The sequence below is a fragment of the Oryzias latipes genome, chromosome 9, assembly GCF_002234675.1.
Source record: "Oryzias latipes chromosome 9, ASM223467v1".
NCBI classification, from domain to species: domain Eukaryota; kingdom Metazoa; phylum Chordata; class Actinopteri; order Beloniformes; family Adrianichthyidae; genus Oryzias; species Oryzias latipes.
The window spans coordinates 15,719,301-15,732,925 of record NC_019867.2 but is presented as its reverse complement, the minus strand read 5'-3'; the positions used below and the strand labels follow the sequence as shown (position 1 = coordinate 15,732,925).

Genomic DNA, 13,625 nt, shown 5'->3' with positions numbered 1-13,625 from the left:
TTAGAGGGGCTGAGGTGACCCTCTTGACCGCTGGCCCCAGGGCAGGGACTCAGTGTGGTAGTGGCACAGGGGCACCCATAGGGCATGGGAAGAGACTTAGCCCGTATACTACACCAGAAAGACAAGATTGACCTAATGTTAAGAGAGCGTGTGTGTCTGTTTTATAGGAGACAGTGTGTGTGTAGGACAAAGGCAGTGTTAGCACTGTGTGAGAGAGATTATGTGGTATAAAAAGCAAGCTGACCCAAAGTTGGAAATGGGCATCTGTGTAAGATTCACAGTTTGACAGCACATCACAACACAAAGATCAGATTTTGGAGGGTGGGCTTGATTGTTAACAAGAGCCACAAAGACTGAATCACAACTATAGTTGAGTCAATCACAGATTAAACTAGCTGCAAAAAAACAAACAAAAAAAACTCAAATTAAGGCTATTGTAAAACCCTTTTTGGAATAAATGCTATAGTGCTGCTTGATTTAACAACTTTTTTTTATTTTTTGACAAACGTTAAGTACATACCATAGCAGTAAGTTAAAGTATATAGTAGTTATTGCATTTTATGCAAGAATAGACAAAATACTCTTGATGATGTCCTATAAATGGTATAAATTGACTGATGCAGCAATGAACTAGAAGGAAACTAACCGAACAGGGAGAGCACAGTTGTCCTGCACTGGAGCAGACCTGCCAGTCTTCAAATGAATGATAGCTTCCGACATAGAAGTGGACTCCCGGCTCCTCCAGACTAAGTACACCATCAACAGTTGTTGCCTTTACAGCAATGTTCTTCTGGGTGACTGAATAGCTAAAAGGGTTAGCACTGTTAGGTTTGTCATGTGCATTTGTCTCTTTAAAAAAGGGCTTTAGGTCATTTTGAGTTAGCATAAGGATACTAAAGGATGGGAACTGAACCACTTGAGCTTAGTATTGTGTTTAAGGTTAGGGAGAGTTATTGACCAGGATTAGGGTAAGAGTAAACACAGCTATAGGGCATTGGGTTCAGATTAATACAAGCGCACATTTGATTTTATAAAGCACTTGTCCTTTTAAACCAGGAATAGGGCTCCTAGATAAAACTTTGTGCATCTTTGTTTTTGCACTTTAGTTTGCACCTGTGCTGTGTAATATAACCCATTTAACAGCTGTATGTTGACATATTTTATTGAAATCTATCCATGTTCCTGCTTTCATTGACATTGTCACAAAAGTACTGATTTTGTTGTGACTTTGGTGTTATGAAGGTTGAATTTTTGGATTGTTTACAAAAGTGTTTACAAAAGCATTTTGTCTGTCCTTTAGTCGTAAAATGATACCTGGTTCCTATGTAAAACATAGTCACGTGTTCGTGAAATTTTTGCAGCTTTGATCAATGACATTACCTCTGACTGAACTGTTTCCATGAGTTATTTTATCAGACAACCACCAGTGGGCAGTGGCAGGAAGCTACAAGGCTTTTCTGGCTTTCTTTGTCTCTTTCTGTTTCTTTATTCATATTTGTCTTAGCTTATTATATGCTACTTTTTGTTATTATTATAGTTTCTCATCGATTGCCTTCCGTATATTTTTATTTTATTCTAATTAGATCATTTTGAAAACTTGATGAGGCTGGATTTGATGTTTTTCTAAATATTGCTGTGATGCTGGAAGGCTTCAGTAAATTGCGTTAGTGGAGTCCCCATTCAGCAGGACTGCACTTTGATTTTGTGATAAATACCTGGTATTTAAAATAAAATTATTTATCTTAAAAATTTATTACAAATTTAAAGTTGAGCTTCAAAGACTTTTAAAGCATTTATCATACCTGAAGAATTTAATCTGAAATAATAATATTAAGAACAAAATAGTACTCAGACTTTAAAAATGATAAAGTACAAAATATATATTCATTCTCCTGGAATGGCATTAACTAAAATTTATTAAATTGAATATATTACTTCAACATTAAATAATAATTGTTCTATTGCCAATAGAAAGGACAATAAGATAGTTATGACAATAAGATGTATGGAATGTTCTTACATTTTTAAAGATTTTTTTTTAATCGAGGTTGGCAGAAGCTAAAGCACATTTCATATTTGTTTCAGTATTATCTTTGTTTGCAATAATTTTTTAATTTTTGCAATAAAAAAATTATTATTCATTTTCTAAATTATTGTTATATTTTTTTGGGGCTTTAGTGTTACTAAAATATTTCATAAAATTAGAACTAGGAGGATGTAAATTGTAAGTAACAATAGATATAAATAAATATTTTTTTTTTCCTTAAAATGTAAATAGCGCGAAAAAAAACACAATCAATACAACTATTTAAAAAAATATGAATTAACAATTGATTATTTGTATGTAGTGTAATGTAGATTTATAATCTCATGTTTTTTAAAATGGGATTTTTTTTTAAGCTAAATTGCCCTGAGACAAAATGGTCTGCCCCAGACATGTAAGGAGGGACGGAGAGTCCTGACTGAATTTGACAGGGAGTGAGAATAAGACTAATTTTACAATATTAATAAGTGAGGAAGTGTCATTTTGGTGTTGCTGCCGTTTCGCCATTGTCAACACACGGCAGGTGCTAAGGGAAAGGGTGTGTGGCAGGTTTGATGTCGGTGGGTGCAGGCGGGACACACATGCTGTGTCAACAGAAGACGAGCACATTTTGTTAACACTTATTAAGAGAAGATGTGCTGCCATGAGAGGACACTCTGTGTGATTTACACAAGAAGCTGAGCAATGCTACTTGTCTTAATTCCCACACACATCTCTCCAAAAGAGCTTTTTTTTTGTTTATCTCTGCTTTTTGTTCCTACTCTTACTATATTTTACTTTCCAATAGTCGTGGCTTGAAGGCGTGCACACACACACTGTAAAGGCTTTCAAAGTGTATTCATAATAAGTTTATGCTAAAAGGACAGACAGCGAAACAGGAGTTCATCTATTTCCTGTCTCTTTTTCCAAGTGCTTGCAACAATAAACAAAGTTTATTAAAATGTCTGCAAAGTTTAAAAAAATATGGAGGATACAGAAAAACAAATTCTCCCTTATATCACTTCTCTACTGCATTTCCTTTTCTAATTTTTGACTTGAGCTTTTGATCCAATATTTTGTGGTATTTTAGACCAAATGTGATTTTTTTTAAAATCATTATTAACGTTGGATTTCCTGTGTTTTCTTTTATTACCACGTATTGTGCTGCATGCAGAACTAAAGTCAGACTTGCAGCTGCACATCGATGTTTGCAGCTACAACTGACTCTCACTTGCGGATAGGGTGGTATCGATTTTGTTTTATATTAATTAACACATGGCCATAGAAGTCACTAAATCTACTCATTAACTGAAACCAATGCCGTTTTTCAGTCCTCCAGATTCCTCCCAAACTTGTCCTAGCAATAAAACACTCCTTTTTATTTTTTGCCGCCATTCTTTCAGTCTGGATTTGGATTTATTCCTCCAGTCATTTAAAAAAATAAAAGTCTCCTGTGTGCGAGTATTTTTGTATATAATAATCTGCTGCTTAGACTATGACTAAATAAAATAAATGTTTAACTTATCTACATTATTTAAATATTTCAGGGTGAGCTTTCTGTCTGTTTATCTGGCGATCAAGCTAGAACATTGAATATGCCATAAATAAATACTTTTATCGCATTATAAACGCTAGCTGTTTTTGTCCTGTCATAACACCAACTTTAATTTTGATCCTTTTTTTAGGACGGCTATGGTGTCATGGTCCTGAACCCCAACGAGAACTTCTTTGAGGTGGAAAAGCCTGCAAAAATCTCCCCCATTCCCTCACCGACGGAACCCTCAGACGAACCAGCTGAAAAGAGGGAGCGCAAAGACAACAAAGAGGGCAAAAAAAAGAAGGAATTTTACGAGAAATACCGTAACCCACAGAAAGAGACGGAGACTGAACGCATTCCTATACGGGTAAGTTGGAGGGATTAAGGAAGAGGTAGGGATGGACACGGTCAGCAGGAAAAAGATTTGGGCAGTTGGAGCTGGAGGACAGAGTGATATATGTTCATTAAAACCTGGGATGAAGGGGGGAGGTGGATAGAGTGACAGCTCTGGGGTGGTAGAAGCAGACATAGGTCAGAAAATGGGAAGAAGGAATTTGGATCAAATTTTATGAAGATAATAATGGTAATACTGTCCGAAAGCGGTTGGCTGAGCAGAGTGAAGAAGTGAAGGAGGAGGAAAGGTTTGTTAGGTAACTAGGAATGAAGGGAGCCTGGAAGGCAGCAGGAAGAAAGGCTCTTGTGTGGTCAGCCTGTGTGTGAAGAGGCTGGCCGTACTCCAGTCGCCTCTCAGTGAGCAAGTGTTAACCACATGGCTACCTCCCTCTATCCCTCCCTCTTCTTCTCTCTCAGACATTGGAGCGGTCAGGAACGCTCTGGTCCTACACTCCTTGTTGACCACTGGGATTATTATCTCCAAAACACACATTCTGCTTGCACACTACAACATTCTTATCAGCCGCACAAACCGTATACACTCCAATCATGCACACAGTCAGACACACACACACACATACACACTCGGCCTGAAGAGCATAGCTCATCCAGTTTACCTTGTGGTCAAACAAAGGAAGTGACCCTCTGCATAAATCTAGATTCATTGTAAAAATAAATGTGATGAACTGCGAAAACAATGTAATCCCCTCCCACTACGTCTGGTGCTTCAGCCCTCCCAACAAAATGTATCAAACGCTACAATTTGCTCAAGATTGCGTTCAGTTTAAGCGAGAGTTTAAAAATGAAACACACGGCAACAGACAATTTCCCATGGTGCAATTTCACATAAGAGTGTCTCAGAACAATTATCTGTATCTCACTTTGCGTGATGGCAGCATCATCACAGTCATGTCTGAATATACTGTTTGTGTGCGTGAGTGGGTAGGTGTTTGTTCATGTGTGTGCATGTGTGTAAAAAGAAAAAAAACGTCACTCTGTGGTTTCTGACAGGACATAGGGTTGCTGTGGGACTAGCAGGTGGTGTGTGAGCTGTCAACGCAGGCTCTTATTTTCTCACCCCCTGGCAGTACCTTTATACACACTCTAATAAGGGATAATTAGCTGCTGCGCCATCATACTCAATCACACTTTCTTACGTGCGCCTCTTTCCTCATCATATAGTGACAAACTTGCTTCACAGCATCTGACATTAGGGTCTTGATGAACATCATCATGAAGTCATCATGTCACACAATCTTGGATTCCTGTCAGCTATTTATTTAATTTTTATCCTGAACTACATCAAAGTTGAGCTACAATAAGAATTTTAGTAACAGCAACATCTGAATAAAGGCAGCATAGATAAAACGACTAAAAAATGTTTACATCACATAATTTACTTGTTGCTTTTCTCTTTCTCACATTTACTCTCTGGCTATCTGTCTGTTAACACTCAGTACCTTCTTAGCTTGAAATTACAAATTAAGTCCTAATGTTTCCTAAACCTTAGAAAGAAGCATAGAATGTTACTAATAGTTTTTATACTTGTCAGCATTTGGATTCCCTGTTCATCTCTTCTGGATTGGGTTGAATGCAGTGAGACAAAGGGAGTATGGTGCACAGATGTGGTGTCCTCATGGGTCTTATGTCTCGGAAATGCACTGTAAGTTACATAGTCATGCTATTTCCCAATTTCTTGAGATAAAAGAAAGACAGACCATGCTTTTTTTTTTCTCTGAACATATTTTCTGATCCCAAGACAACTTCCGTTAAATAAATAAAAGACATCATGAGAAGTATGCTGAGAGTTTACTTAAGGACTCCTTTCAGATTAATCATGGAAATTTGGGAGAGCGTTTTGCCACTTGTCATTTTTACTGTTGTACTGTTGTCTTTTTATTTTATTCTAAGTTAGAGACCTTAATATTATAAATTAGGATATTTTTCTAACAGCAAAAATGTAGGTTTATGTTATAAGAGTGACAATACTACAGCTATGTAAGATACACCCTAAAAAAGTTTCATACCACCCTTGAGATACTGTAGATTTATCCAATAATCTCCCCTAGATGATGCAATGCTGCTTCACATCTCTTTATTTTTTACCTTTTGATTTTTTATGGGATTATTAAAAATATATATATATTTTACAGCAAAAAAAGATTTTGCCTAATCTTTTTATACAAAATACAAGTTGAAATGTAGGAACTGCAAGACCAGGACCAACAAGTGTTATCTTTGATCCAGAAGTTTGGGTTTTGAGTTAAACAAAATCTCTACAGTTTTTAACCTCCAATCAGGTACTAACTAGTCTTTTTTTTTAATCCACTACATCTTGCACTCTTACATCTGTGCTGATGGATGACTTGCACACACCCATACACACTTACTCAATTTTACATTCTTGAACTTCACTGTCCTTTAAATAACTGAAGAGCAAAAAACATTAATTATATAGAAGCAGGAAATATTGTCAACTTTTTTTTTTGCTGTCACAAAAACTAAAATTGTTCATTATTTCTGCCTTGAAAAGTGACTCTCAAAGATTGCCATGCTCACACACACAAACGCACGGCAACCCAGTGATAGACTTCAGTTGATTAACACGCTTCCTTACACACATTAATAAGCTCTTAACTGCTTTTAGGATTCTTACTTTTTAGCCCTGGGTTCATAGTGTGCAACCTCTCAACCTTGTCTAATCCCTCTTCTCTCCACTCCTCCACATCGCATACCCCCTGGGCCATGTTTAGGGGGGTGATGGCAAAGAAGGAGGAAAAACAAGGAGGACAGAGGGAGGCATGAAGCGATAGAAAGTCCGATCGGAGGGATGCTGATGAGAATAGTGAAGGGGAAAGAGGTTGGGGGCACTTTCTTAGCACTTAGCCATATAGAAGTTTGGGAGTTCACTTTACTCTGAATTTTAGCAGTAATCCAGTTAGCTATTTTCTGTCAGCCAAGTGGAGGAATGGTAGGAACAAAAGGCACATTCATGGGCTTAAGAAGCTTCCAAAGAGTTCACCCAAGGCTGGCTGGCTCGGATTAGGCTAGCAGTCCCTGGAAAGAAGAAGAGAGGGGAAAAAAAGAGCAAAGAGCACAGAAAAAAAAACAGCTTCATCTTTTTTGAAGCACCTCTTATTTTCGTAAATGACCGAAATATGTTTCTTTTGTTATTTTCTTCTCTTTAAAATATATATACAACCTACATGCCATGTGTCTTTTTTGAAGATGAGTCTAAAAAAGATGTTTTGTTCCACCTCTTGTTCTAGTAGTTTATGTCTTGTGTTTCGGTATTATCCATAATATGAAATCTGCCACTCCAATGCATTTCATTCCCAGCTGCCACTTGTCTGTTAGGACCAGATGAAGTTCTTCTCTGAGTCTGCACTGACCAGATTATGTCCACTTTCCCATGTTTGCACTGTAAAGCTGAAGTCCAAGCATACACATACACACACACACATGCTTGTTGACAGTTGTATCCGAAGTGGGACTGCTGTGGTTCTCTGTGAGACCGGTGCCCTTTGTCACCTTTACCTGTTTGGCCCAACCTGTGGCCCACAAGCAATTATACACAGTTTATTTGACCTTTGATGTGCAGTGCTGCAAAGAAGAACGGCTCAGCATTTTCAAGGACATGTAGGAACTTGATTAGCCTCTGAACTTGGTCAGAGGAGAGGTCAATGATCAGGACTAAAGGGTAGTTATCTCGCTTGCTGCGGGAAAAAACTGGCTTGGAGCCACTTTTGTAGCTGGGTGGGTGCGTGAGTATAGTTGTGAGAGAGCTTTGACCTATATGCACTTGTATCCAGGTTGTCATGTTTTAGACTCTAACCCAATCCGCTGCAGTAGGGTCTATTTTCATTTCAAGCTTATCTCGTGTTCTAGTTCAGAGAATAATTGAGCGCATTTGACTTCTAAAAGTTTTAAAGGGGATTTAGGCTGTTGGATTTTGTGCTCTTCGGTGTGTGAGGGCATTTCAGGGCTTGCGTGGTGTCGTCTGAAACATTTGTACACACGCACTCATGTGTGGCTGTGTTCAGCTAAGGCTGAATTAGTGTTGCTGGTCTCAGATCCCTGCTCCCAATCTTCCAGTTAGGTCAACCATCAAACACATCCATCCTGTCCTCCTTCACACCTCCTCACCCACCAAGCCCCCTGATTTTCTCTCTGCACACAGCCCTGCTGTAAATACAGAGTGAGCTGAATAAAGACATACAAACACACACCTAGGCACGCACATACGCACACAGCCCTCTGGGTCATCCTGGAACAAACACAGCCTTGTCTGCCTGCCTGCTCTCCTTTGCCTTATGTCAATTAATGACTCTCAGTAATTTCACCTGACAATCTGGGCAGAGGCACGAGGCTAGCCGAGATGTCACAGCGATGACCCTTTTGGCCCGCAGACGCTCTTTTCTAATAAAGAATCTCACAAATCCACAGCAACTTCCTTTGTACTTTGTTAATGAGTTATTGATTTGAAACAATGGCCTGGCAAATATTGTGAAAGCAGAGTGACCCTGCCAAGGTCATGTTATTTTATTGTATACAGTCCGTGCACGTTAATCGGCACGTGGGATTGCACATGGGCCTTACTTTAGCCATTTTCATCTATCTTTCTTTCCTCCTGCCACTCACTCACCCTTCTTACACTGTAAATCCCTTCGTTGCAAAGTCAAGTAATACCCCTACACATACATCTCTCTTTTTTTTTACAACTCACATACACACTTCGTTTTTCTCCCTCTTGTTAGTCTTGAACACGTTTTTCACCTCATTCTCCCATTTCTTTATCTCCTTCTCACATCATTATATTCCCAACTCTCCACAGGTGCTATACCTGCTAATTACCTACAGTGCCACAGTCATTATTTTCCCATCTCTACAACTAATTTGCTCCATACTTTCCTTTTCCCTGCCCTAGCTAGCTCACCCATCCGCTCCCAGACAGCCCACAGCTCAGCACAGCTCTCTGTCTGCTGCTTAAGAGAAGAAAGAATGAAACAAATACGAGAGGGGAAGAAAACACAAGGCAGCACATTGGTAAAGGACTGCATATGCCAGAGACTGATTAGAATGCAATGGCAAACAGACGTCATGTGGGAGCACTTTATGTTAATATGCAAATAGACATGCATGCAGTTGTACACAAGGAGAGACAAACTACCTCATTCTAATAACCTCTTTACTAATTCCAAATCTGCAATTACCTACGCTACTTACTTAATATCTAATCATTAGGCTAAATGAAAACAACCCTGTTCTGTGCTCAGCTGGACATATCAAAGACTGTAATGACTCAAGCTGGAAGTTGCTCTTCTCAGTGTGTGGCCTGAGTACATGAGGGATCGAGAAATATGTGAGCCAGTCTTTAAGTTTGATATGTTTGGTGTAAGAGAATTTATGGAGAATACAGTGAGACAGAGCTCGTGTCTAATCTAAATATTTTGTTTTCATTATTTCCTATGTAGAAAAAAAGGTTGACAATAAGAACACCATCCAATATGTACTTTATTTATGTTTAAATTAAATCTCACACACATTTAAAAATGTATATCAGTAAAACCTTTGCAAAATGGTAACCTGGCACCTCTAGAAAACTTTCCATACTCAAGAAAGCTTGTCAGGGAGCCAGTGACACCGTCCTGACATATTTTGCTCCCTTTGAAATGTTTTATAAAGTGAAAATTAAAAAGTGTAAAACCATACTTTGTCTGTTTATGGCTTACAGATTTACACAACTCAACATCCGACTTTTATGGTAAAGAGAACCAGAAGGAAAGAGCAGGGAGGTCTACACTTGTTGTTTGTCAGTGTGTTGATTTTGATAGACTCATTCTTTCCTGTGCTGCTTAGACACTGGGTTTGTGTTGGCATAGGTGCTGTTATTTCGGCTGCTGTCCACTCCTCTTCTCTGCTCCCCTCTTCCTGCTTCTCATTAAAGTGCATAAACACTGGACAAGTACTAGACTAGAATTCTTTTGAGGGAACCAGAACATGCACTTGACTTTTTGATATAGGTCCATGTTGTGGAGAATGTCTTGTGGCTCCTTGGGGTCATGTGAATAAGTTTGGCCTGTAAGTGGAGTATTACAGTAATTAAAATACTTAATAGTCAATAGAACTCAATAACGTAATGGTATATTAATTCCAAACTGATTTTTGCACTACTTTGGGTTTTTAACACTACTGATAATAATTAAAAAGGGTTAGATATAACAATTAACCCAGTAAAGAGACAATGATGACATTTTCATGACCTTTTATCTTCAACAAATTTGAAGTAGAAGGTTTATACAAAGTGTCCTGCAGTGGTTCTCATGAATGTTTGGCACTTGAATAGTCCTTTGCTCTCTCTCTTCTCTCCATTTTATCCCAAAGGAGCACAATCGGTTTGAAGTTTTCTCTTGTCCTCAGATAGTTCTGGTAAAACATGGATTTGTGTTCAGGGTCATTACACAAAGATCGTGTGTGATGAACCAAAGGGTTCAAATTTTTGGTTCATCAGCCCATAACACCTTCTTCCAGTCTTGAAAAGTCCTGTAATGGTGTTTCATGGCCCAGGGAAACCTCTTTGTCTTATTCTGATGTCTTAGCAATCTCTTTCTTGCTGCAACTTGTCTACCCAACAACCCAGAGATATTCCCTTCACAGAGACTGTCTTACAACGACCACAACAAACCTGTGCTTGAACCTGTCATCCCACGAGGTGTTTATCATGCAGGTGTTAACTTACCGACTTGTCTTCAGTTTCAATTGGGCTTTGATGTTGGACTTTGGGTCTGACACACTCCTTTCTGTCAGGGTTTCTTTAATTTCTGAATACCTTTTGTTGGTGAAAATAATTTACGCACTCACACTTTGTCTTTGTTTGCAATTACTTCTGTGAGACCTACATTTTTCCGCTTTATGATAGCCTGTTGCTTTTTCATTGTTTTCTTTTTTGTTTTCAATTTTGACATCACATTATTTTAAATTATACGCTACTTTTAAACTAAACCAGGCACCACAATGTACTGTGCTGAAATTCACTTATTTTTGTAAACTTCAGCAGAGTCCAACTTACGTCTGTACAATTTTAATCATTTTATTGAACTTTATCATCATGAACTGAAAAGAGTAACTTGGATAAGTGGTGTGATATAAAACTTTTGTTCAGTGGTGTATATATTTAATATAACGTGTGCATGGGTCAGAATTTACGAGAAGGTCGAATTATTGGAAAAGAATTACTTTTGTGTTGCTCAGATGAAGAGAAACTTAGTTGATGTCCGTTTATTTTGGTAATTTTTTTTTTTAATGAGAACATAGTTTTTAAAATTCAAGGATAATCCAGAATGTAAAGACAAGTCTGTACATAAATTATATACTAACTCAACTTTTCTTCCATTTTACTGTCTCTGTGATTCCAGTTAGCTGTAAGATTCTGAAGACTGTCTGATTCTGGTGCTTTGTACATTTTGATGTAGATTTTTATATTCTATTAGAGGATAGATTGGATCCCTGTACATTCAGTAAACATGTACAAAAATGCATTCCCAAATTTCCCTTGACACTCATAGCTGAAGGATGCTGGCAACAGGTGTACACTTGGGAGGTTTTTTTTTCCGAGCCCACATACACAAACCCAAACACATGCACAAAAACACACACTTGCATATGCGCTTAAAAATAAAAAGCCAAGATACAATATGAGCATTGGTGACATGAAGCCAATCTCATGGTGCTTCACTGCAGTGAGTTAACCTCGGGAAATAATAGCAACAATATGCTAATGTTGTTTTGCTAACCCACTACATGGCCATGCCGGATCGTCAGACATGCAGTAGTCTGCTGCTGAGAGTACAAGCAGACTGTGTGTTTGTTGGCACCAAAATGGAACCCATCTTTACCATATATTATTGATAATCAGAAGACAAACATTTACACTTTTTTTTAAACCCGCATGAGGCATATGAAACATGTTTTTACTCATTTAGTAGGTTCACAGTGAATAAAACGTAAATAGTCTTCTAACAAAATGACACGTGTCGGGGGTTTGACTATGGACAACAACGAGGACAGAAAATGCAAAGAAAAGGAAGTTGTTAGAGAGGAGGAAAAAGACAAAGTTAGGAAAACAGTAATGAAATGAGCCGCACAGATGAAGGATGACGTGGTGGTGGAGATGGGAGGGAGACTTCAAAGGGCTTTGATGTCGCACCCTTTTAGACAGACAACTTTGCTCCTTCCTGCATATGGCGAAAACCACAAGTGCACAGACACACAAGCAGATGCACTTCACCCATGGCAGAGGGGAAGGGCAGAGCGAAGTTGCCTGGTGTTGCATCACACTCTGCGAAGTGAGGTTAGCGCTGACACCGCAGCCTCCTCATGCTAATCTAGCACAAACACTCTGACATCTTAATTTACCTCAAGACAAACACAGCAACAAAAATACACATCAGCACATCATCAAACAGTACAAGCACACAAGGACTTAAACGCAAAAAGCAAGCGGCAGCAGCAAGTTCATAAGATTCCTCTATTCACAATGTGGGGAAGTTCCAAAATAAGGTTAAAACCAGTCCTTTGTGTATGTGTGTTACACAATTTTTCCTCAGTGACCACCTTTAAGAAAGTGAAAGTTAAAGTAATTATCTTTCTTTTATAATACAATGTCCTATTAAAATGCAATCACTTTCATGGAACCTACCATGATGCTCTCTTATGACACTTTCTCCTTTCTTTACCTTATATTGCTAATTACTTGTTTTGAGTCACATCCAACAGTTTGACACTCAATTAACAGATGAGGCTCTGTTCTCCATAGGCCATGTGTTTGTTTACTTTTAAGATAATATTTTTTATGCAAAAGTATGCTAATAAGGAGAAATGTGTGTGTCTGTGTCTGTCTGTTTCAGCGTTGAGACATCATGTTTATATTCTGCATCTGTACGAAATGCTGAACGTCGGGATGCAGGTGTTCCTTTTCAACACGGTTCCATATGCAGAGATACCGCTTGGTGTGTTGTTGATTTCTATTGTGGTCTGGACAGTTTGATAGGAAATCAAAGCCTACAATCAATGTCACAAGTTCATTAACAGTTGCCCTTTGCTGGCCTCTACTTTTACTATTGTTCTTTCCAGCCTTGAATAAGCACTTACATCTCAGGTTAATTAAACTTGTCTTCTAATTTCGTGAGCCTCTGCATGTGTGTGGCTGTACGCATGCAAATGAGAGAGATAGGTGTACATGTGCGAAACACACTATATATGTGCCCGTGTGTGTGCATTCGTGTGTGTGTACGTGCGTGTGCGTGAGAGAGAGAGATTGTTTTTCTACATGCATGTTTGTATCCCCTGTCTCTCGTGTCTGTCTTTGACCTTCCCTTAGTATTTTCCCATTATGCCTTTACTGGTGTTTAGGTGGGCTATTGATTCAGAAAAGGGGTACAAATTAAGATTTAAATGCCTAAGTTCTTCTGCCTATTGAGTTTAACATTTAGGGCATTTGCAATATGCAAGACATATTGATCTTCTGCAGTGTGGCTCTTTGTTGAATTTACCGAAGGCTAACCGTTTGGTTTATTTATTTATTTCTTCTTCTGCTTCTTTTGTTGGCCCTAGGGTTCACATTTTGATCCTGTCATTGTAGATCACCAACTAAGGTTGAAAACTCTATCAAAG

At 38.5% G+C, this 13,625-nt stretch overlaps 1 protein-coding gene across 3 annotated transcripts in view; it reads left to right on the top strand.

Moving 5' to 3' along the window:
- Positions 1 to 13,625, top strand: part of fam172a (family with sequence similarity 172 member A) — a 143,737-nt gene that overhangs the window by 55,553 nt on the left and 74,559 nt on the right. For all 3 annotated transcript variants that reach the window (XM_004072645.3, XM_011479289.3, XM_011479290.3), the window contains exon 7: positions 3,709 to 3,927. In XM_004072645.3, coding sequence (XP_004072693.1) covers positions 3,709 to 3,927 — 219 coding nt within the window. The remainder of the gene's footprint in view (positions 1 to 3,708; positions 3,928 to 13,625) is intronic.